Source organism: Chiloscyllium plagiosum, unplaced genomic scaffold (genome assembly GCF_037043375.1).
Source record: "Chiloscyllium plagiosum isolate Xiang-an unplaced genomic scaffold, Cpla_swu_hap1 HiC_scaffold_35, whole genome shotgun sequence".
In the NCBI taxonomy this organism is placed as follows: Eukaryota; Metazoa; Chordata; class Chondrichthyes; order Orectolobiformes; family Hemiscylliidae; genus Chiloscyllium; species Chiloscyllium plagiosum.
The window spans coordinates 4,276,088-4,299,268 of NW_028270173.1; the positions used below are offsets into that span (position 1 = coordinate 4,276,088).

At 51.4% G+C, this 23,181-nt stretch overlaps 1 protein-coding gene across 3 annotated transcripts in view; it reads right to left on the reverse strand.

Moving 5' to 3' along the window:
- vps52 (VPS52 subunit of GARP complex) overlaps window positions 1-23,181 on the reverse strand; it is a 79,559-nt gene that overhangs the window by 51,991 nt on the left and 4,387 nt on the right. For all 3 annotated transcript variants that reach the window (XM_087979123.1, XM_087979125.1, XM_087979124.1), the window contains exons 2-6: window positions 10,435-10,522; window positions 4,251-4,303; window positions 2,282-2,357; window positions 1,688-1,755; window positions 676-851 (exon numbers count right to left, since the gene is read on the reverse strand). In XM_087979123.1, coding sequence (XP_087835249.1) covers window positions 676-848 — 173 coding nt within the window. In that variant the 5' untranslated portion in view covers window positions 849-851; window positions 1,688-1,755; window positions 2,282-2,357; window positions 4,251-4,303; window positions 10,435-10,522. The remainder of the gene's footprint in view (window positions 1-675; window positions 852-1,687; window positions 1,756-2,281; window positions 2,358-4,250; window positions 4,304-10,434; window positions 10,523-23,181) is intronic.

Consider the following 23,181-nt stretch of genomic DNA (forward strand, 5'->3'; position numbering starts at 1 on the left):
CTCGGTCCTAAATGGCCTGCTTTTATCCCAGGACAGTGACCCCAGGTTCAAGACTCACCTACATATACCCTGCAACCCAGACAGACAGACAGAACACAGACTCCTGAACTAGTGCTGGAAGCGGCTGGAGAAAGGGGGAGCTCCGTGTATAACGTCCCAAGAGCATCAGGTCTTGGCGCACCCTGTCACAGCTCAGGCTGGGTAGAGAGAGTGAGAGCGAGAGGCCGCAAGCGGGAAAATCGATGGACCCAATGGGAAGGAGGAATTGGATAACAGAGTCAGTGGGTGGACGCAGTCGATTTTACGTGGACATGTGACTTGAAGCCACAACCTCTAGCAATGAAAACAGAGACAGGGGTAGCCTGTTTGGCCTTCGACCCTGCTACACTATTCAATAGGTGACCATCCAACTCAGTCTCCCATCCCCGACCTCCCTCCTGTAACCTTTGACCCCTTCAGGTAGACTCCATCTAACCCGTTCAAGGTTTTGGCCTTAATTGCTTTCTGTGGTAGTAAATCCCTAAATTCCACAGGCTTCCCACTCTCCAGGTGACGATATCTCCCCTGATCTCGGTCCTGACACACTCCCATAACTCAGAGGCACGAGTCCAACAGAGATGACACAGGGAGCCAAAGGTTTGTAACGAGGGTAAGGAACGTTGGGCAGAGACTCACGTGATCATGGAGTTCGGAATGACGAGCTCATCGACCAATTGGCTGAGCTCGCTGCGCACAGACTGGCGATTTTTCAGCTTGATGTTCATGGTGATGGACTGCTCCTGCAGGGTCTGGATCTCCGAGCTGATACTGCTGAGGTCGCACTGGAACATGCTGAGCATCTGCTCCATCCGCTGCGAAAACAACAGGAGGCCACATTTCAGACCCAAACCGGGAGCCCAGTCCTTCAACGGGAAGGGGCAATCCCCACATCGAGAAGCATCACTAGGAAAACGCCACAAAACCAGCAACGATGACTCTTCACTCTCACCAAATCGAGGGGGGCTTGGATAAGGCCAATAGCAAAGGCTTTTTTTTAAAAAATCCATTTAAAAGGGACATGAGGGACAATTTCATTACTACAGCGAGAGTGGTTTGTGTGTGGAATGACTAGTGGATGTGGGTGCAGTTACAACATTTAATTGACATTTGGATAAGGAAGGTTTGGAGGGATATGGGCCCCAGGAGCAGGCAGGTGGGACTGGGGTTTATATTGAGATTACGGTCAGCATGGCCTGGTTGGGGTGAAGGGTTAGTTCTGTGCTGTATGACTCTTTTCCCTGGGGTCACGAAGTTCAAAACTAGGGAACGTGTTTTTTTTAAAAAACGTGAGAGGACAAAAGGTTTAAAAAGAACATGAGGGGAAAGTGTTTTTTTTTAAAATAGAGTGGTTCGTTTGAGAAATGAACTCCCAGAGAAGGTGGTGGACCTGGGTCCACATGGAACTGGATGGGAGAGGTTTGGAGGGGTATGGGCCAGGAGCAGGCAGGTGGGACTGGTGGAGTTCGGGAACATGGTTGACGTGGGCTGGGTGGGCCGAAGGGGCTGCTTCTGTGCCCAGTAGGTATTCAGAACCCATCACCTGAAGGATTACACGGATGAATTCAGGGCCACCTTTCTGTTTAAATAAAGTGATTATACTCTGCCAGCAATGCAACTCAAAAGGTATCTGTTTAAAGCCAGTGCCTACCTCCAGGATGGTATCACAGGCTGTGATCTGATTGTGCAGACTTGCAATGTTCTGACTTTCCTTAATGTCTGCAGCCAGCTGCTCAGGAAAAGTGGCAACACTCCGGAAAAACCCGGGAAATAGCAAAGCTTCGAGCTAACTGACATGAAAGCTACATCATCGGCCATTTACTATGGTCCTGGCATCGCAGCCACAATCCTTTCCACTCACGGCCGCTGGACAGCCTGAAAGGCAGAGTACACGGTCATCAGCTGCTAATCTGGCCTGTGTCTCACAGGCTGCTGTTCGAGGGCTACAGCACAGTGAGAGCAATCCAACAGAGAGCTCGAGCTCTGCCCCCCACCTCCTCCTCAGCTCTGACCCGATGCTGCGAGTGAGGATCAAGGAACCATCAGGACAGATCCCTGACCCATTCATTCACAACGGACCGTAGCTTCTCCAGCAACAGAACAAATGCACAGAAGATCAGACATTAACGGGGGGGGGGGGGGGGGACAGTTCTCTCATCTCCTTGGAGGTGTACTGGGGATTCAGGGGGGATCGTGGTGGGACACAGGGGCGTGTGAGAGTGAGTTCCTGCCAGCGAAAGGATACAGTCCTTGACGGACGCATGTTCGATGTGCTGTAATTCGGTCTCGACCTGTTTGGAGTAATGCCTCAGATCCACGCCCTGTGGAGAAGGAGATGTTAACATTCAGATTAATCCCACTGCAGACAAGTCTCTACTCCAGATTAAAAGAAAAACAACACTTCCTGTCCGGAGTGAGAACACCCTGCCTGACCTAGCTGGGAGGGTTTAAGAACTGGAGTTATTATTTATAAGCGATTGCCACAGACAGCGCTGATAAAACTAACTAAGTTAACCTAGTAGAAGGCGGATGTAGCAGACTGCACCTCGATACCTTGGATCTGACCCCTTTCAGTGGAACACACTTCCTGATTACTCACCAGCAGGGCGGCACGGTGGCTCAGTGGTTAGCACTGCTGCCTCACAGCACCAGGGTCCCAGGTTCAATTCCCACCTCAGACGACTCTCTGTGCGGAGTTTGCACATTCTCCCCGTGTCTGCGTGGGTTTCCTCACGGTGCTCCGGTTTCCTCCCGAAGATGTGCAGTTTAGGATGAATTGGCCATGGGAAATGCAGGGTAGGGGGTTGGGTCTGGGTGGGATACACTTTGGAAGGTCAGGGTGGACTTGATGGGCCAAATACCACTGCAGGTATTCTACGATTCCGAATTGTCCCTACGTCGAGGGATGTGCAGGTTAGGTGGATTAGCCATGGGAAGGATGGGGTTATGGGGGTTAGGGTAGGGCAGATGTGAATGTAGGGGGTCACAGACTAAAAACTAAAAGGGGTAAGCCATTCAGGACTGAGATGGGGAAGAATGTCCTCACTCGGAAAGTCATGAACCTGTGGAAAGTCTCTCCCAGAATGTTGGGACCAGTTCATTAGATATATTCAAGAAGGAGATGGACATGGTCCTTATGCTGAAGGGATCGAGGGCGTGGGGAGATGGCGGGAGTGGGATACGGAGATAGCATGATCAGCTATCTCAGTACTGTTTGGTGGGGCAGGCCCTACTCCTGAACCCATTTTCTAGGTTTGTGTGTCCTGGAACAGAGCAACATTTCAAAATTTACCCCCAGCACAATCCTAAGGTGGTTTTGGTCAGATTCAGTAGGTATCGAGTGACTCTTTACAGGAGATAAAATAGACTAACAAAAAATGTCATGTCTCAGACAGAATTTAAACATAACAGAGTACAAGGTAAATTTCTCCTACTTGTTCCCTCCTTGAAAATAATTAATCGCTCCTTACATATATATACATCCATGGTTATATTCTCACCAAGTCACACGACACCAGGCTATATGATTAGATTGGAGGAGAAAGTGAGGTCTGCAGATGCTGGAGATCAAAGTTGAAACTTTATTGCTGGAACAGCACAGCAGGTCAGGCAGCATCCAGGGAACAGGAGATTCGACGTTTCGGGCACAGGCCCTAATCTTATATGATTAGATTACATTAGATGAGATTCCCCTACAGTGTGGAAACAGGCCCTTCGGCCCAACAAATCCACACCAACCCTCCGAAGAGTAACCCACCCAGACCCATTTCCCTCTGACTAACGCACCTAACACTACGGGCAATTCCCCATGGCCAATCCATCCTAACCTGCACATCTTTGGACTGTGGGAGGAAACCGGAGCACCCGGAGGAAACCCACGCAGACACGGGGAGAATGTGCAAACTCCACACAGTCAGTCGCTCGAGGGTGGAATCGAACCCGGGTCCCTGGTGCTGTGAGGCATCAGTGCTAACCACCACGCCGCCCTACATAGTCCAACAGGTTTATTTGAAATCACCAGCTTTGGGAGCGCTGCTCTGAAGCACTTCACCCGGCCAAGGGGCAGCGCTCTGAAAGTTTGTGATCTCAGATGCTAACCTGGGGTCATGTGACTTCTAGCATTGCCCAGCGTAATCCAACACCGACACCTCCACATCACATCACCTCAGGAAATACTGGGGTCCTTCCCTGGACTCCCCGTAGATAGGACTTACTGTTTTCAATGCCTCCTTCACCAGTTCATCTTCCAGATTAGCTTGGATATGTGCTGTAACACAAATTAATTCTGGATTATTCATTGTACCTTCAAGGCAAGGTGAATAATAACACCACTGAAACAAATAGTGAAACCAAAAGAATTGCGGATGCTGTCAACCAGAGACAAAAAGGGAAATTGCTGCCAACTGCGTGCAGCTCTGGTCTCCCTGCAAGGGAAGGGTGGTGTCAAACTTGAAAGGGTTCAGAAAAGATTTACAAGGATGTTGCCAGGGTTGGAGGATCTGAGCTACAGGGAGAGGCTGAACAGGCTGGGGCTGTTTTCCCTGGAGTGTCGGAGGCTGAGGGGTGACCTTATAGAGTTTTACAAACTTATGAGGGGCATGGATAGGGTAAATAGACAAAGTCTTTTCCCTGGGGTGGGGGAGTCCAGGACTAGAGGGCATAGGTTTAGAGTCATAAAGATGTACAGCACGGAAACAGACCCTGTCCATGCCGACCAGATATCCCAACCCAATCTAGTCCCACCTGCCAGCACCCGGCCCATATCCCTCCAAACCCTTCCTATTCATATACCCATCCAAATGCCTCTTAAATGTTGCAATTGTACCAGCATCCACCACATCCTCTGGCAGCTCATTCCATACACGTACCACCCTCTGGGTGAAAAAGTTGGCCCTTTGGTCTCTTTTATATCTTTCCCCTCTCACCCTAAACCTATGCCCCTCTAGTTCTGGACTCCCCCACCCCAGGGAAAAGACTTTGTCTATTTACCCTATCCATGCCCCTCATGATTTTGTAAATCTCTAATCGGTCACAACATCTTTCTGATAGGAAGGAGACCAATATTCCAGCAGTGGCCTAACCAATGTCCTGTCCAGCCGCAACATGACCTCCCAACTCCTGTACTCAATACTCTGACCAATAAAGGAAAGCACACCAGGGTGAGAAGGGGCAAGATATAAAAGGGATCTAAGGGGCAATATTTTCACGCAGAGGGTGGTACATGTATGGAATGAGCTGCCAGAGAAAGTGGTGGAGGCTGATACAATTACAGCATCTAAGAGGCATTTGGATGGGTATATGAATAGGAGGGTTTGGAGGGATATGGGCCGGGTGCTGGGCGGCATAGACAGGTTGGACCGAAGGGTGTGTTTCCATGCTGTACAGCTCTATGACTCTATAGCACTGTGATTAACCTGGTTTACACAGCACTGCAGCCAGCCTTCAGCTAAAGCACCAGCTCAGTCTCGCACAGCTGTTAAAATGGCACTGGTTATTTGGGTGGGTAAACGCTTTACAGAACAAGTGCTTATTAAATTGTGAGAGAGTGTAAAGAAACCTGCAGGAAAACAGACCAAAACAAAAGGACAGCCCTTGAAACAAATGCCTCTTACAGCATGCGTCAGGACGAGAGCAGAACCAGAGGAGGAGGCCATTCTGCCAGTCTTGTTTATACCAACCCTTTGCTGCAAATATTCAACATTGATCTGATGGCTCTCAATCTCTCTCTTGCAAGTATTTGTTCTGTTTTCCATGAAAGGTAGCAACAATCTTCCTAGAAATGGCCAGACTTGGCTCCTGTCAGAAGCCAATCTGACCTGTCAGACCTCTTTGTTTGTCCTCACTTTCTAAACACAGACTTTCAAATCGGTTTGACCCTCCCCCGCCCCCTCATGGCAGCACGCACACAAATTTTAAAAATAACTAACTCTTTCCGTATTTGGCAAATGTTATTTCTTGCTGTGGTTCTATTCGCCGAGCTGGAAGTTTTTGTTGCAAACGTTTCGTCCCCTGTCTAGGTGACATCCTCAGTGCTTGGGAGCCTCCTGTGAAGCGCTTCTGTGGTGTTTCCTCCGGCATTTATAGTGGCCTGTCCCTGCCGCTTCCGGTTGTCAGTTTCAGCTGTCCGCTGTAGTGGCCGGTATATTGGGTCCAGGTCGATGTGTTTGTTGATGGAGTTTGTGGATGAGTGCCATGCTTCTAGGAATTCCCTGGCTGTTGTTTGTTTGGCTTGCCCTATAATGGTAGTGTTGTCCCAGTCAAATTCATGCTGCTTGTCATCAGAGTGTGTGGCTACTAGGGATTGCTGGTCGTGTCATTTCGTGGCTAGTTGATGTTCGTGGATGCGGACCGTTAGCTGTCTTCCTGTTTGTCCTATATAGTGTTTTGTGCAGTCCTTGCATGGGATTTTGTACACTACATTAGTTTTGCTCATGCTGGGTATCGGGCACTACAGCGGACAGCTGAAACTGACAAACGGAAGCAGCAGGGACAGGCCACTCTCAATGCCGGCGGAAACACCACAGAAGCGCTTCACAGGAGGCTCCCAAGCACTGAGGATGTCACCTAGACAGGGGATGAAACGTTTGCAACAAAAACTTCCAGCTCGGTGAATAGAACCACAGCAACGAGCACCCGAGCTACAAATCTTCTCACAAATGTTGTTGCTGTCACCTGCTTCCAAAACAGAGATCACAGACAAATCAGAAACACCAGAGCAGAGCAGTAGCAGAGTGTGGGGTCTGGCTGGTCATACAGCAAGGGCTGAGGGTCGGGGGGCACGCAGGAAGACTCCGTGCTGGGAGGAAACCAGTGCATTAGCATTAACAAGGGGGCAAAGCTGCTCACTAGTCCGGTGTCACCGAGAGCAAGCTTGTATTACGGAGAATTACGTCTGAATTCTATTTAACTGAACATTCAACGCAAGTTTTGAGAAGATTTGTAGCCCAGGTGGAGGCTCCAGATGTAGGTTTGCTCGCTGAGCTGGAAGGTCCATTTCCCAGTGGATAACAATGTTTTTATCTTCTTTTTAGTGCTTTCCTTTCCTGTGTGTTGAGTGCGTTTCCTTCCTATTTTTTGCTTAATGTTGGAGCGACTACCTGTCTGATAGTTTGCTGGGTTTTCTCTGTGGCTCAGTGGTTAGCACTGCTGTCTCACAGCACCAGGGACCCGGGTTCAATTCCTGCCTCAGGCGACTATCTGTGTGGAGTTTGCACATTCTCCCTGTGTCTGTGTGGGTTTCCTCCGGGTGCTCCGGTTACCTCCCACAGTCCAAAAATGTGCAGGTCAGGTGAACTGGCCATGCTAAATTGCCCGTAGTGTGAGGTGAAGGGGTAAATGTAGGGGAATGGGTCTGGGTGGGTTGCTCTTCGGAGGGTCAGTATGGACTTGTTGGGCCGAAGGGCCCGTTTCCACACTGTAAGTAATCTAATCTAAAAGTTAGTTGCCTGTCAGTGTTGTTTCTAACGCTGCTCAGAAATCTTTCTTGTCTGCATCCTGGAAGTTGTAATTTAATCCTCTTACTCAGAAAGCTTTTGCAGTGTCTGTTAAGGGTCGATCAGATAAGTTTTTTATCCATACTTCTGCATTGTCAGTGTTGTTATTTTGTGTAAGTTTGTCTAGATTTTTTCTGCAGGTTTAGTTTTGTCACTTTCTGTGTTGGTTGCTGTCTAATATTGTTGTACTGTGTCTGTCCATTCAGGGTCTGTTGCAGTTGTGAGTAAAGAATAAATAGAAAACGGGCTACACCACCAAGTGCTTCGCTCAGAGGCTCACTGAAGATGTTACCTCGTATGGTGACAAAACATCTGAGAACGAACCTTCCAGCTCAGCGAGCAAACCTACATCCTGAACATGCAAAGGAATATTTTCTACAGCGGACAATTCAGACAGTTCGAGTCCAGATTCTGTGCTTCCTTTTCCTGGCCTTCCCTTTCCTGGCCTTCCCTTTTCCTGGCCTTCCCTGTTCCACAATCACCAGCCCAGGATTTGACGTCTCTCCTCCTGTCCATACCACTCAGGATACCCCTGATGGTCTTCACATTTCTTCTCACAAACAGCGGCCAGTGAAGACACTGACCAACACACAGGACAGATTTACCATCATTTCTCAGAAACAGCACCAACTGACATGACTAAAAGGTCGAAAAATTCAGCTGCTCTTTTTATCCAGCTGAAAGCTCTTTGAAACAGGAGCAGGCCATTCGGCCCTTCGAGCCTGCCCCATTCAATATGATCAGGGCTGACCATGCAATCTCAGTCTCCCATTCCTGCTTCCTCTCCAAACCCCTTGATCCCTTACCCACAAGGCCCACCTCCAGCTCCCTCTTGAATCTATCTAATGAACTGGCCCCAACAGCTTCCTGTGGGAGAGAATTCCACAGGTTCACAACTCCCTGAGGGAAGAAGTTCTTCATTATCTCAGTCCGGAATGGCCTACCCCTTATTCTTGGCCTGTGACTCCCAACATTCATATTTCGAAGGAACCTACCTGTTCCTAAGTTCCAGAACCTTCTTGACCAGCCAACATTCCCATCCCCAAATGTGTCCCTTACACCGACCCACACTGTGTCACACAGCTTCTACCCGTCCGCCCATTCCATTCATCTGTCTTTGTGGGCTCTTGGAGCTCTGACAAGCTGTGGGGGGGTGGGGGGGGGGGGGGGGGGGTGCTGGATCTCAGCTTTGGGAAGCATGGGGCTTCATCTTCCCCTGTTTGACAGAGACTATGCTGTACTCCCACCTTCTTGTTGTGGCACTGTGGTACCACCTCAGAGATGGGCACGTGCAGCTTTGTTACCAGCTACCTGTCAAGGCTGTACTGAAGGGTGCACTGGGAATTCCTCCTGCCTACCCAATGCTTCAATTGAACAAAACAAGGGAGCAGTGCTCCTCCAGCTGGCCCACTGAGGATTGATCTCCAGGAGGCTGCCCCTTGACAACGTCAACAACGCTACCATTCATATCGCACCTTTCCCAATAATACCCTGAACTGCCTCACACTGTGAACTAAAGTTACACAGTGGGACGTTAGGCCAGGAGGACATGGGGACACAGCAGCCTTACAGGGTCAGCAACCGTGGGCTCAAGGGCAGGCTTGGAGTTTATATACCTAACAATTATATATTGACAGCGTATCATTTGCTTTTAGTGGTGGCTAAAGCTGAGTTGTTTGTAACAAACAGTAATTCTTGTAAAATACAGAACTTGCTCAGTGTCCCTCGTTAACCTGAATCCATCAGACAGCCAAACAGGAGAAAGGGTGCAGTTTAATTCAATCACTCCCTAAGGTTGGTAGGCTGTCCTAAAAGCCAGAGGGTGGGTAGGCCACCCTGATGCCAGTCGCCCTGAGAGCTCGATGGTGGGTAGGCTGTTCTGAGCACTGTCGCCCCGATAAGGGGTAATCGGGACGGGCTGTCCGAGAGGTGGTCGAAAGGTGTCAGAGCAGAGAGCCAGAAGGCACGTAGGGGCGGGCTGAGATCCGGAAGGCTTGTGGGCTACCCTACACGCTGTCGTCCCAGGGAAAGGGACGGGCTGTCCGAGAGGTGGCCGAAAGGTGTGCCAGGATAGCCCACTGGTCGGAGGTGCAACGGGGTGGGTGAGAGCCCAATGGTACGTAGGGGCAGACCGAGAGCCAGAAGGCGGGTAGCCGTCCTCAGCGCTGTCACCCCGGGCAGGTACCGGGGCGGGCTGCCCCAGAGGTGGTCGAAAGGTGCTGAGGGTGGTTAGTGAAGCCGGAAGGTGGGTAGGCTGTCCTGACTGCTGTCACCCTGGGCGGGTACCGGGGCGGGCTGTCCTAGAGATGGTCTAAAGGTGTGTCAGGGCGGACCGAGAACTGGAAGGGGCATGGGGTGGACTGAGAGTCGGAAGGTGGTAGGGGCGGGCTGCCTTAGAGTGGTCGGAAGGTGGGAGGGATGGGGGCTTGCTGGGTCTGTATTGTCTGCACTTTTGTATGTAACAGTACTGTCTAATGTACAACTGTCACTGCTGTTGTCTCTTTATATCTTTGTGAAACTGGGATTTGAGGTTTGTCCTCATGTCTCTGTAGACTGTTCAAATGGTAGGGTTTGGGGCCTGGCTTTGCTGCTCCTCTCCCTTGTAAAATTGCTGTCTCTTGTATGCAGCTGTAAATGTAACTGTTTGTTGTAAACTGTTTCTGTAATTTGTTTAATAAAATAATTCAATCACTCCTTTTCGCAGTGACTCAGTCAGCTTCACTGCAGCCAATCAGTGCACTCTCCCAAGGGGGAAGAGTGTTGCTCCCTTTACAGACCACACTGCAACAGGGCCTCATTTCTACAATTCCAGTCACAATCCTAATCAGGAACACAGACGCTGCCAAAGCAATTTAATCCCTTTAAAAAATTCTGTGCAAGTTAGGTTAAAAGAAACAATGCTCACTGTCCACTTCGTCCAGAATAAATTCATCGGAGGTTATGTCCAGTTCACCGAGATTCAGCTCAGGCACCTCATCCTGGTCACCTTTTACCTGTACAGGGGGACAGACAGACAGAGACTAGAGTTTACACAGTACTGGGGTACCTCACCTGTACAGGGGGACAGACAGACAGAGACTAGAGTTTACACAGTGCTGGGGTACCTCACCTGTACAGGGGGACAGACAGAGACTAGAGTTTACACAGTACTGGGGTACCTCACCTGTACAGGGGGACAGACAGACAGAGACTAGAGTTTACACAGTGCTGGGGTAACCCACCTGTACAGGGGGACAGACAGACAGAGACTAGAGTTTACACAGTGCTGGGGTACCTCACCTGTACAGGGGGACAGACAGACAGAGACTAGAGTTTACACAGTGCTGGGGTACCTCACCTGTACAGGGGGACAGACAGACAGAGACTAGAGTTTACACAGTGCTGGGGTACCTCACCTGTACAGGGGGACAGACAGAGACTAGAGTGTACACAGTGCTGGGGTACCTCACCTGTACAGGGGGACAGACAGAGACTAGAGTTTACACAGTGCTGGGGTACCTCACCTGTACAGGGGGACAGACAGACAGAGACTAGAGTTTACACAGTGCTGGGGTACCTCACCTGTACAGGGGGACAGACAGACAGAGACTAGAGTTTACACAGTGCTGGGGTACCTCACCTGTACAGGGGGACAGACAGAGACTAGAGTTTACACAGTGCTGGGGTACCTCACCTGTACAGGGGGACAGACAGAGACTAGAGTTTACACAGTGCTGGGGTACCTCACCTGTACAGGGGGACAGACAGACAGAGACTAGAGTTTACACAGTGCTGGGGTACCTCACCTGTACAGGGGGACAGACAGACAGAGACTAGAGTTTACACAGTGCTGGGGTACCTCACCTGTACAGGGGGACAGACAGACAGACAGACAGAGACTAGAGTTTACACAGTGCTGGGGTACCTCACCTGTACAGGGGGACAGACAGAGACTAGAGTTTACACAGTACTGGGGTACCTCACCTGTACAGGGGGACAGACAGACAGAGACTAGAGTTTACACAGTGCTGGGGTAACTCACCTGTACAGGGGGACAGACAGAGACTAGAGTTTACACAGTGCTGGGCTACCTCACCTGTACAGGGGGACAGACAGACAGAGACTAGAGTTTACACAGTGCTGGGGTACCTCACCTGTACAGGGGGACAGACAGACAGAGACTAGAGTTTACACAGTACTGGGGTACCTCACCTGTACAGGGGGACAGACAGACAGAGACTAGAGTTTACACAGTGCTGGGGTAACTCACCTGTACAGGGGGACAGACAGACAGAGACTAGAGTTTACACAGTGCTGGGGTAACTCACCTGTACAGGGGGACAGACAGAGACTAGAGTTTACACAGTGCTGGGGTACCTCACCTGTACAGGGGGACAGACAGACAGAGACTAGAGTTTACACAGTGCTGGGGTACCTCACCTGTACAGGGGGACAGACAGACAGAGACTAGAGTTTACACAGTGCTGGGGTACCTCACCTGTACAGGGGGACAGACAGACAGAGACTAGAGTTTACACAGTGCTGGGGTACCTCACCTGTACAGGGGGACAGACAGACAGAGACTAGAGTTTACAGAGTGCTGGGATAACGCACCTGTACAGGGGGACAGACAGACAGAGACTAGAGTTTACACAGTGCTGGGGTAACTCACCTGTACAGGGGGACAGACAGACAGAGACTAGAGTTTACACAGTGCTGGGGTACCTCACCTGTACAGGGAGACAGACAGACAGAGACTAGAGTTTACACAGTGCTGGGGTACCTCACCTGTACAGGGGGACAGACAGACAGAGACTAGAGTTAACACAGTGCTGGGGTACCTCACCTGTACAGGGAGACAGACAGACAGAGACTAGAGTTTACACAGTGCTGGGATAACTCACCTGTACAGGGGGACAGACAGACAGAGACTAGAGTTTACACAGTGCTGGGGTACCTCACCTGTACAGGGGGACAGACAGACAGAGACTAGAGTTTACACAGTGCTGGGGTACCTCACCTGTACAGGGGGACAGACAGACAGAGACTAGAGTTTACACAGTGCTGGGATACCTCACCTGTACAGGGGGACAGACAGACAGAGACTAGAGTTTACACAGTGCTGGGGTAACTCACCTGTACAGGGGGACAGACAGAGACTAGAGTTTACACAGTACTGGGATAACTCACCTGTACAGGGGGACAGACAGACAGAGACTAGAGTTTACACAGTGCTGGGGTACCTCACCTGTACAGGGGGACAGACAGAGACTAGAGTTTACACAGTACTGGGATAACTCACCTGTACAGGGGGACAGACAGACAGAGACTAGAGTTTACACAGTGCTGGGGTACCTCACCTGTACAGGGGGACAGACAGACAGAGACTAGAGTTTACACAGTGCTGGGGTACCTCACCTGTACAGGGGGACAGACAGACAGAGACTAGAGTTTACACAGTGCTGGGGTACCTCACCTGTACAGGGGGACAGACAGACAGAGACTAGAGTTTACACAGTGCTGGGGTACCTCACCTGTACAGGGGGACAGACAGACAGAGACTAGAGTTTACATAGTACTGGGGTACCTCACCTGTACAAGGGGGACAGACAGACAGAGACTAGAGTTTACACAGTGCTGGGGTACCTCACCTGTACAGGGGGACAGACAGACAGAGACTAGAGTTTACACAGTGCTGGGGTAACCCACCTGTACAGGGGGACAGACAGACAGAGACTAGAGTTTACACAGTGCTGGGGTAACTCACCTGTACAGGGGGACAGACAGACAGAGACTAGAGTTTACACAGTGCTGGGGTACCTCACCTGTACAGGGGGACAGACAGACAGAGACTAGAGTTTACACAGTGCTGGGGTAACCCACCTGTACAGGGGGACAGACAGACAGAGACTAGAGTTTACACAGTACTGGGGTACCTCACCTGTACAGGGGGACAGACAGACAGAGACTAGAGTTTACACAGTGCTGGGGTAACCCACCTGTACAGGGGGACAGACAGACAGAGACTAGAGTTTACATAGTACTGGGGTACCTCACCTGTACAGGGGGACAGACAGACAGAGACTAGAGTTTACACAGTGCTGGGGTAACCCACCTGTACAGGGGGACAGACAGACAGAGACTAGAGTTTAAACAGTGCTGGGGTACCTCACCTGTACAGGGGGACAGACAGACAGAGACTAGAGTATACACAGTGCTGGGGTACCTCACCTGTACAGGGGGACAGACAGACAGAGACTAGAGTTTACACAGTGCTGGGGTAACTCACCTGTACAGGGGGACAGACAGACAGAGACTAGAGTTTACACAGTGCTGGGGTAACCCATCTGTACAGGGGGACAGACAGACAGAGACTAGAGTTTACACAGTGCTGGGGTACCTCACCTGTACAGGGGGACAGACAGACAGAGACTAGAGTTTACACAGTGCTGGGGTACCTCACCTGTACAAGGGGACAGACAGACAGACAGAGACTAGAGTTTACACAGTGCTGGGGTACCTCACCTGCACAGGGGGACAGACAGACAGAGACTAGAGTTTACACAGTGCTGGGGTACCTCACCTGTACAGGGGGACAGACAGACAGAGACTAGAGTTTACACAGTGCTGGGGTACCTCACCTGTGCAGGGGGACAGACAGACAGAGACTAGAGTTTACACAGTGCTGGGGTACCTCACCTGTGCAGGGGGACAGACAGACAGAGACTAGAGTTTACACAGTGCTGGGGTACCTCACCTGTACAGGGGGACAGACAGAGACTAGAGTTTACACAGTGCTGGGGTACCTCACCTGTACAGGGGGACAGACAGACAGAGACTAGAGTTTACACAGTGCTGGGGTACCTCACCTGTACAGGGGGACAGACAGACAGAGACTAGAGTTTACACAGTGCTGGGGTAACTCACCTGTACAGGGGGACAGACAGACAGAGACTAGAGTTTACACAGTGCTGGGGTACCTCACCTGTACAGGGGGACAGACAGACAGAGACTAGAGTTTACACAGTGCTGGGGTACCTCACCTGTACAGGGGGACAGACAGACAGAGACTAGAGTTTACACAGTGCTGGGGTAACTCACCTGTACAGGGGGACAGACAGAGAGAGACTAGAGTTTACACAGTGCTGGGGTAACCCACCTGTACAGGGGGACAGACAGACAGAGACTAGAGTTTACACAGTGCTGGGGTACCTCACCTGTACAGGGGGACAGACAGACAGAGACTAGAGTTTACACAGTGCTGGGGTAACTCACCTGTACAGGGGGACAGACAGAGACTAGAGTTTACACAGTGCTGGGATACCTCACCTGTACAAGGGGACAGACAGACAGAGACTAGAGTTTACACAGTGCTGGGGTACCTCACCTGTACAGGGGGACAGACAGACAGAGACTAGAGTTTACACAGTGCTGGGGTACCTCACCTGTACAGGGGGACAGACAGACAGAGACTAGAGTTTACACAGTGCTGGGGTACCTCACCTGTACAAGGGGACAGACAGACAGAGACTAGAGTTTACACAGTGCTGGGGTACCTCACCTGTACAGGGGGACAGACAGACAGAGACTAGAGTTTACACAGTGCTGGGATACCTCACCTGTACAGGGGGACAGACAGACAGAGACTAGAGTTTACACAGTGCTGGGGTAACTCACCTGTACAGGGGGACAGACAGACAGAGACTAGAGTTTACACAGTGCTGGGATAACTCACCTGTACAGGGGGACAGACAGACAGAGACTAGAGTTTACACAGTGCTGGGGTACCTCACCTGTACAGGGGGACAGACAGACAGAGACTAGAGTTTACACAGTGCTGGGATACCTCACCTGTACAGGGGGACAGACAGACAGAGACTAGAGTTTACACAGTGCTGGGGTAACTCACCTGTACAGGGGGACAGACAGACAGAGACTAGAGTTTACACAGTGCTGGGATAACTCACCTGTACAGGGGGACAGACAGACAGAGACTAGAGTTTACACAGTACTGGGGTACCTCACCTGTACAGGGGGACAGACAGAGACTAGAGTTTACACAGTGCTGGGGTACCTCACCTGCACAGGGGGACAGACAGAGACTAGAGTTAACACAGTGCTGGGGTACCTCACCTGTACAGGGGGACAGACAGACAGAGACTAGAGTTTACACAGTGCTGGGGTACCTCACCTGCACAGGGGGACAGACAGAGACTAGAGTTAACACAGTGCTGGGGTACCTCACCTGTACAGGGGGACAGACAGAGACTAGAGTTTACACAGTGCTGGGGTACCTCACCTGCACAGGGGGACAGACAGAGACTAGAGTTAACACAGTGCTGGGGTACCTCACCTGTACAGGGGGACAGACAGACAGAGACTAGAGTTTACACAGTGCTGGGGTAACTCACCTGTACAGGGGGACAGACAGACAGACAGACAAAGACTAGAGTTTACACAGTGCTGGGGTAACTCACCTGCACAGGGGGACAGACAGACAGACAGACAGAGACTAGAGTTTACACAGTGCTGGGGTACCTCACCTGTACAGGGGGACAGACAGACAGAGACTAGAGTTTACACAGTGCTGGGGTACCTCACCTGTACAGGGGGACAGACAGACAGAGACTAGAGTTTACACAGTGCTGGGGTAACCCACCTGTACAGGGGGACAGACAGACAGAGACTAGAGTTTACACAGCGCTGGGGTAACTCACCTGTACAGGGGGACAGACAGACAGAGACTAGAGTTTACACAGTGCTGGGGTACCTCACCTGTACAGGGGGACAGACAGACAGAGACTAGAGTTTACACAGTGCTGGGGTACCTCACCTGTACAGGGGGACAGACAGACAGAGACTAGAGTTTACACAGTGCTGGGATAACTCACCTGTACAGGGGGACAGACAGACAGAGACTAGAGTTTACACAGTGCTGGGGTACCTCACCTGTACAGGGGGACAGACAGACAGAGACTAGAGTTTACACAGTGCTGGGATAACTCACCTGTACAAGGGGACAGACAGACAGACAGAGACTAGAGTTTACACAGTGCTGGGGTACCTCACCTGTACAGGGGGACAGACAGACAGAGACTAGAGTTTACACAGTGCTGGGGTACCTCACCTGTACAGGGGGACAGACAGAGACTAGAGTTTACACAGTGCTGGGGTACCTCACCTGTACAGGGGGACAGACAGACAGAGACTAGAGTTTACACAGTGCTGGGGTACCTCACCTGTACAGGGGGACAGACAGACAGAGACTAGAGTTTACACAGTGCTGGGGTAACCCACCTGTACAGGGGGACAGACAGACAGAGACTAGAGTTTACACAGCGCTGGGGTAACTCACCTGTACAGGGGGACAGACAGACAGAGACTAGAGTTTACACAGTGCTGGGGTACCTCACCTGTACAGGGGGACAGACAGACAGAGACTAGAGTTTACACAGTGCTGGGGTACCTCACCTGTACAGGGGGACAGACAGACAGAGACTAGAGTTTACACAGTGCTGGGATAACTCACCTGTACAGGGGGACAGACAGACAGAGACTAGAGTTTACACAGTGCTGGGGTACCTCACCTGTACAGGGGGACAGACAGACAGAGACTAGAGTTTACACAGTGCTGGGATAACTCACCTGTACAAGGGGACAGACAGACAGACAGAGACTAGAGTTTACACAGTGCTGGGGTAACTCACCTGTACAGGGGGACAGACAGACAGAGACTAGAGTTTACACAGTGCTGGGATAACTCACCTGTACAGGGGGACAGACAGACAGAGACTAGAGTTTACACAGTGCTGGGGTACCTCACCTGTACAGGGGGACAGACAGACAGAGACTAGAGTTTACACAGTGCTGGGGTACCTCACCTGTACAGGGGGACAGACAGACAGAGACTAGAGTTTACACAGTGCTGGGGTACCTCACCTGTACAGGGGGACAGACAGACAGAGACTAGAGTTTACACAGTGCTGGGGTAACTCACCTGTACAGGGGGACAGACAGAGAGAGACTAGAGTTTACACAGTGCTGGGGTAACCCACCTGTACAGGGGGACAGACAGACAGAGACTAGAGTTTACACAGTGCTGGGGTACCTCACCTGTACAGGGGGACAGACAGACAGAGACTAGAGTTTACACAGTGCTGGGGTAACTCACCTGTACAGGGGGACAGACAGAGACTAGAGTTTACACAGTGCTGGGATACCTCACCTGTACAAGGGGACAGACAGACAGAGACTAGAGTTTACACAGTGCTGGGGTACCTCACCTGTACAGGGGGACAGACAGACAGAGACTAGAGTTTACACAGTGCTGGGGTACCTCACCTGTACAGGGGGACAGACAGAGACTAGAGTTTACACAGTGCTGGGGTAACTCACCTGTACAAGGGGACAGACAGACAGAGACTAGAGTTTACACAGTGCTGGGGTAACTCACCTGTACAGGGGGACAGACAGAGACTAGAGTTTACACAGTGCTGGGGTACCTCACCTGTACAGGGGGACAGACAGACAGAGACTAGAGTTTACACAGTGCTGGGGTACCTCACCTGTACAGGGGGAGAGACAGAGACTAGAGTTTACACAGTGCTGGGGTACCTCACCTGTACAGGGGGACAGACAGACAGAGACTAGAGTTTACACAGTGCTGGGGTAACTCACCTGTACAGGGGGACAGACAGACAGAGACTAGAGTTTACACAGTGCTGGGGTAACTCACCTGTACAGGGGGACAGACAGAGACTAGAGTTTACACAGTGCTGGGGTACCTCACCTGTACAGGGGGAGAGACAGAGACTAGAGTTTACACAGTGCTGGGGTAACTCACCTGTACAGGGGGACAGACAGACAGAGACTAGAGTTTACACAGTGCTGGGGTAACTCACCTGTACAGGGGGACAGACAGACAGAGACTAGAGTTTACACAGTGCTGGGGTACCTCACCTGTACAGGGGGACAGACAGACAGAGACTAGAGTTTACACAGTGCTGGGGTACCTCACCTGTACAGGGGGACAGACAGACAGAGACTAGAGTTTACACAGTGCTGGGATAACTCACCTGTACAGGGGGACAGACAGACAGAGACTAGAGTTTACACAGTGCTGGGGTAACTCACCTGTACAAGGGGACAGACAGACAGACAGAGACTAGAGTTTACACAGTGCTGGGGTACCTCACCTGTACAGGGGGACAGACAGACAGAGACTAGAGTTTACACAGTGCTGGGGTACCTCACCTGTACAGGGGGACAGACAGACAGAGACTAGAGTTTACACAGTGCTGGGGTACCTCACCTGTACAGGGGGACAGACAGACAGACAGGCAGAGACTAGAGTTTACACAGTGCTGGGGTACCTCACCTGTACAGGGGGACAGACAGACAGAGACTAGAGTTTACACAGTGCTGGGGTACCTCACCTGTACAGGGGGACAGACAGACAGGGACTAGAGTTTACACAGTGCTGGGGTACCTCACCTGTACAGGGGGAGAGACAGAGACTAGAGTTTACACAGTGCTGGGGTACCTCACCTGTACAGGGGGACAGACAGACAGAGACTAGAGTTTACACAGTGCTGGGGTAACCCACCTGTACAGGGGGACAGACAGACAGAGACTAGAGTTTACACAGTGCTGGGATACCTCACCTGTACAGGGGGACAGACAGACAGAGACTAGAGTTTACACAGTGCTGGGGTACCTCACCTGTACAGGGGGACAGACAGACAGAGACTAGAGTTTACACAGTGCTGGGGTACCTCACCTGTACAGGGGGACAGACAGAGACTAGAGTTTACACAGTGCTGGGGTACCTCACCAGTACAGGGGGACAGACAGACAGAGACTAGAGTTTACACAGTGCTGGGATACCTCACCTGTACAGGGGGACAGACAGACAGAGACTAGAGTTTACACAGTACTGGGGTAACTCACCTGTACAGGGGGACAGACAGACAGAGACTAGAGTTTACACAGCGCTGGGGTACCTCACCTGTACAGGGGGACAGACAGACAGAGACTAGAGTTTACACAGTGCTGGGGTACCTCACCTGTACAGGGGGACAGACAGACAGAGACTAGAGTTTACACAGTGCTGGGGTACCTCACCTGTACAGGGGGACAGACAGAGACTAGAGTTTACACAGTGCTGGGGTACCTCACCAGTACAGGGGGACAGACAGACAGAGACTAGAGTTTACACAGTGCTGGGATACCTCACCTGTACAGGGGGACAGACAGACAGAGACTAGAGTTTACACAGTACTGGGGTAACTCACCTGTACAGGGGGACAGACAGACAGAGACTAGAGTTTACACAGTGCTGGGGTACCTCACCTGTACAGGGGGACAGACAGACAGAGACTAGAGTTTACACAGTGCTGGGGTACCTCACCTGTGCAGGGGGACAGACAGACAGAGACTAGAGTTTACACAGTGCTGGGGTAACTCACCTGTACAGGGGGACAGACAGACAGAGACTAGAGTTTACACAGTGCTGGGGTAACTCACCTGTACAGGGGGACAGACAGACAGAGACTAGAGTTTACACAGTGCTGGGATACCTCACCTGTACAGGGGGACAGACAGACAGAGACTAGAGTTTACACAGTGCTGGGGTACCTCACCTGTACAGGGGGACAGACAGACAGAGACTAGAGTTTACACAGTGCTGGGGTACCTCACCTGTACAAGGGGACAGACAGACAGACAGAGACTAGAGTTTACACAGTGCTGGGGTACCTCACCTGTACAGGGGGACAGACAGACAGACAGAGACTAGAGTTTACACAGTGCTGGGGTACCTCACCTGTACAGGGGGACAGACAGACAGAGACTAGAGTTTACACAGTGCTGGGGTACCTCACCTGTACAGGGGGACAGACAGACAGAGACTAGAGTTTACACAGTGCTGGGGTACCTCACCTGTACAGGGGGACAGACAGACAGAGACTAGAGTTTACACAGTGCTGGGGTACCTCACCTGTACAGGGGGACAGACAGACAGAGACTAGAGTTTACACAGTGCTGGGGTACCTCACCTGTACAGGGGGACAGACAGACAGAGACTAGAGTTTACACAGTGCTGGGGTACCTCACCTGTACAGGGGGACAGACAGACAGAGACTAGAGTTTACACAGTGCTGGGGTACCTCACCTGTACAGGGGGACAGACAGACAGAGACTAGAGTTTACACAGTGCTGGGGTACCTCACCTGTACAGGGGGACAGACAGACAGAGACTAGAGTTTACACAGTGCTGGGGTACCTCACCTGTACAGGGGGACAGACAGACAGAGACTAGAGTTTACACAGTACTGGGGTAACTCACCTGTACAGGGGGACAGACAGACAGAGACTAGAGTTTACACAGCGCTGGGGTACCTCACCTGTACAGGGGGACAGACAGACAGAGACTAGAGTTTACACAGTGCTGGGGTACCTCACCTGTACAGGGGGACAGACAGACAGAGACTAGAGTTTACACAGTGCTGGGGTACCTCACCTGTACAGGGGGACAGACAGAGACTAGAGTTTACACAGTGCTGGGGTACCTCACCAGTACAGGGGGACAGACAGACAGAGACTAGAGTTTACACAGTGCTGGGATACCTCACCTGTACAGGGGGACAGACAGACAGAGACTAGAGTTTACACAGTACTGGGGTAACTCACCTGTACAGGGGGACAGACAGACAGAGACTAGAGTTTACACAGTGCTGGGGTACCTCACCTGTACAGGGGGACAGACAGACAGAGACTAGAGTTTACACAGTGCTGGGGTACCTCACCTGTGCAGGGGGACAGACAGACAGAGACTAGAGTTTACACAGTGCTGGGGTAACTCACCTGTACAGGGGGACAGACAGACAGAGACTAGAGTTTACACAGTGCTGGGGTAACTCACCTGTACAGGGGGACAGACAGACAGAGACTAGAGTTTACACAGTGCTGGGATACCTCACCTGTACAGGGGGACAGACAGACAGAGACTAGAGTTTACACAGTGCTGGGGTACCTCACCTGTACAGGGGGACAGACAGACAGAGACTAGAGTTTACACAGTGCTGGGGTACCTCACCTGTACAAGGGGACAGACAGACAGACAGAGACTAGAGTTTACACAGTGCTGGGGTACCTCACCTGTACAGGGGGACAGACAGACAGACAGAGACTAGAGTTTACACAGTGCTGGGGTACCTCACCTGTACAGGGGGACAGACAGACAGAGACTAGAGTTTACACAGTGCTGGGGTACCTCACCTGTACAGGGGGACAGACAGACAGAGACTAGAGTTTACACAGTGCTGGGGTACCTCACCTGTACAGGGGGACAGACAGACAGAGACTAGAGTTTACACAGTGCTGGGGTACCTCACCTGTACAGGGGGACAGACAGACAGAGACTAGAGTTTACACAGTGCTGGGGTACCTCACCTGTACAGGGGGACAGACAGACAGAGACTAGAGTTTACACAGTGCTGGGGTACCTCACCTGTACAGGGGGACAGACAGACAGAGACTAGAGTTTACACAGTGCTGGGGTACCTCACCTGTACAGGGGGACAGACAGACAGAGACTAGAGTTTACACAGTGCTGGGGTACCTCACCTGTACAGGGGGACAGACAGACAGAGACTAGAGTTTACACAGTGCTGGGGTACCTCACCTGTACAGGGGGACAGACAGACAGAGACTAGAGTTTACACAGTACTGGGATAACTCACCTGTACAGGGGGACAGACAGACAGACAGAGACTAGAGTTTACACAGTGCTGGGGTAACTCACCTGTACAGGGGGACAGACAGACAGAGACTAGAGTTTACACAGTGCTGGGGTACCTCACCTGTACAGGGGGACAGACAGACAGAGACTAGAGTTTACACAGTGCTGGGGTACCTCACCTGTACAGGGGGACAGACAGACAGAGACTAGAGTTTACACAGTGCTGGGGTACCTCACCTGTACAGGGGGACAGACAGACAGAGACTAGAGTTTACACAGTGCTGGGGTACCTCACCTGTACAGGGGGACAGACAGACAGAGACTAGAGTTTACACAGTGCTGGGGTACCTCACCTGTACAGGGGGACAGACAGACAGAGACTAGAGTTTACACAGTGCTGGGGTACCTCACCTGTACAGGGGGACAGACAGACAGAGACTAGAGTTTACACAGTGCTGGGGTACCTCACCTGTACAGGGGGACAGACAGACAGAGACTAGAGTTTACACAGTGCTGGGGTACCTCACCTGTACAGGGGGACAGACAGACAGAGACTAGAGTTTACACAGTGCTGGGGTACCTCACCTGTACAGGGGGACAGACAGACAGAGACTAGAGTTTACACAGTGCTGGGTACCTCACCTGTACAGGGGGACAGACAGAGACTAGAGTTTACACAGTGCTGGGGTACCTCACCTGTACAGGGGGACAGACAGACAGAGACTAGAGTTTACACAGTGCTGGGGTACCTCACCTGTACAGGGAGACAGACAGACAGAGACTAGAGTTTACACAGTGCTGGGGTACCTCACCTGTACAGGGGGACAGACAGACAGAGACTAGAGTTTACACAGTGCTGGGGTACCTCACCTGTACAGGGGGAGAGACAGAGACTAGAGTTTACACAGTGCTGGGGTACCTCACCTGTACAGG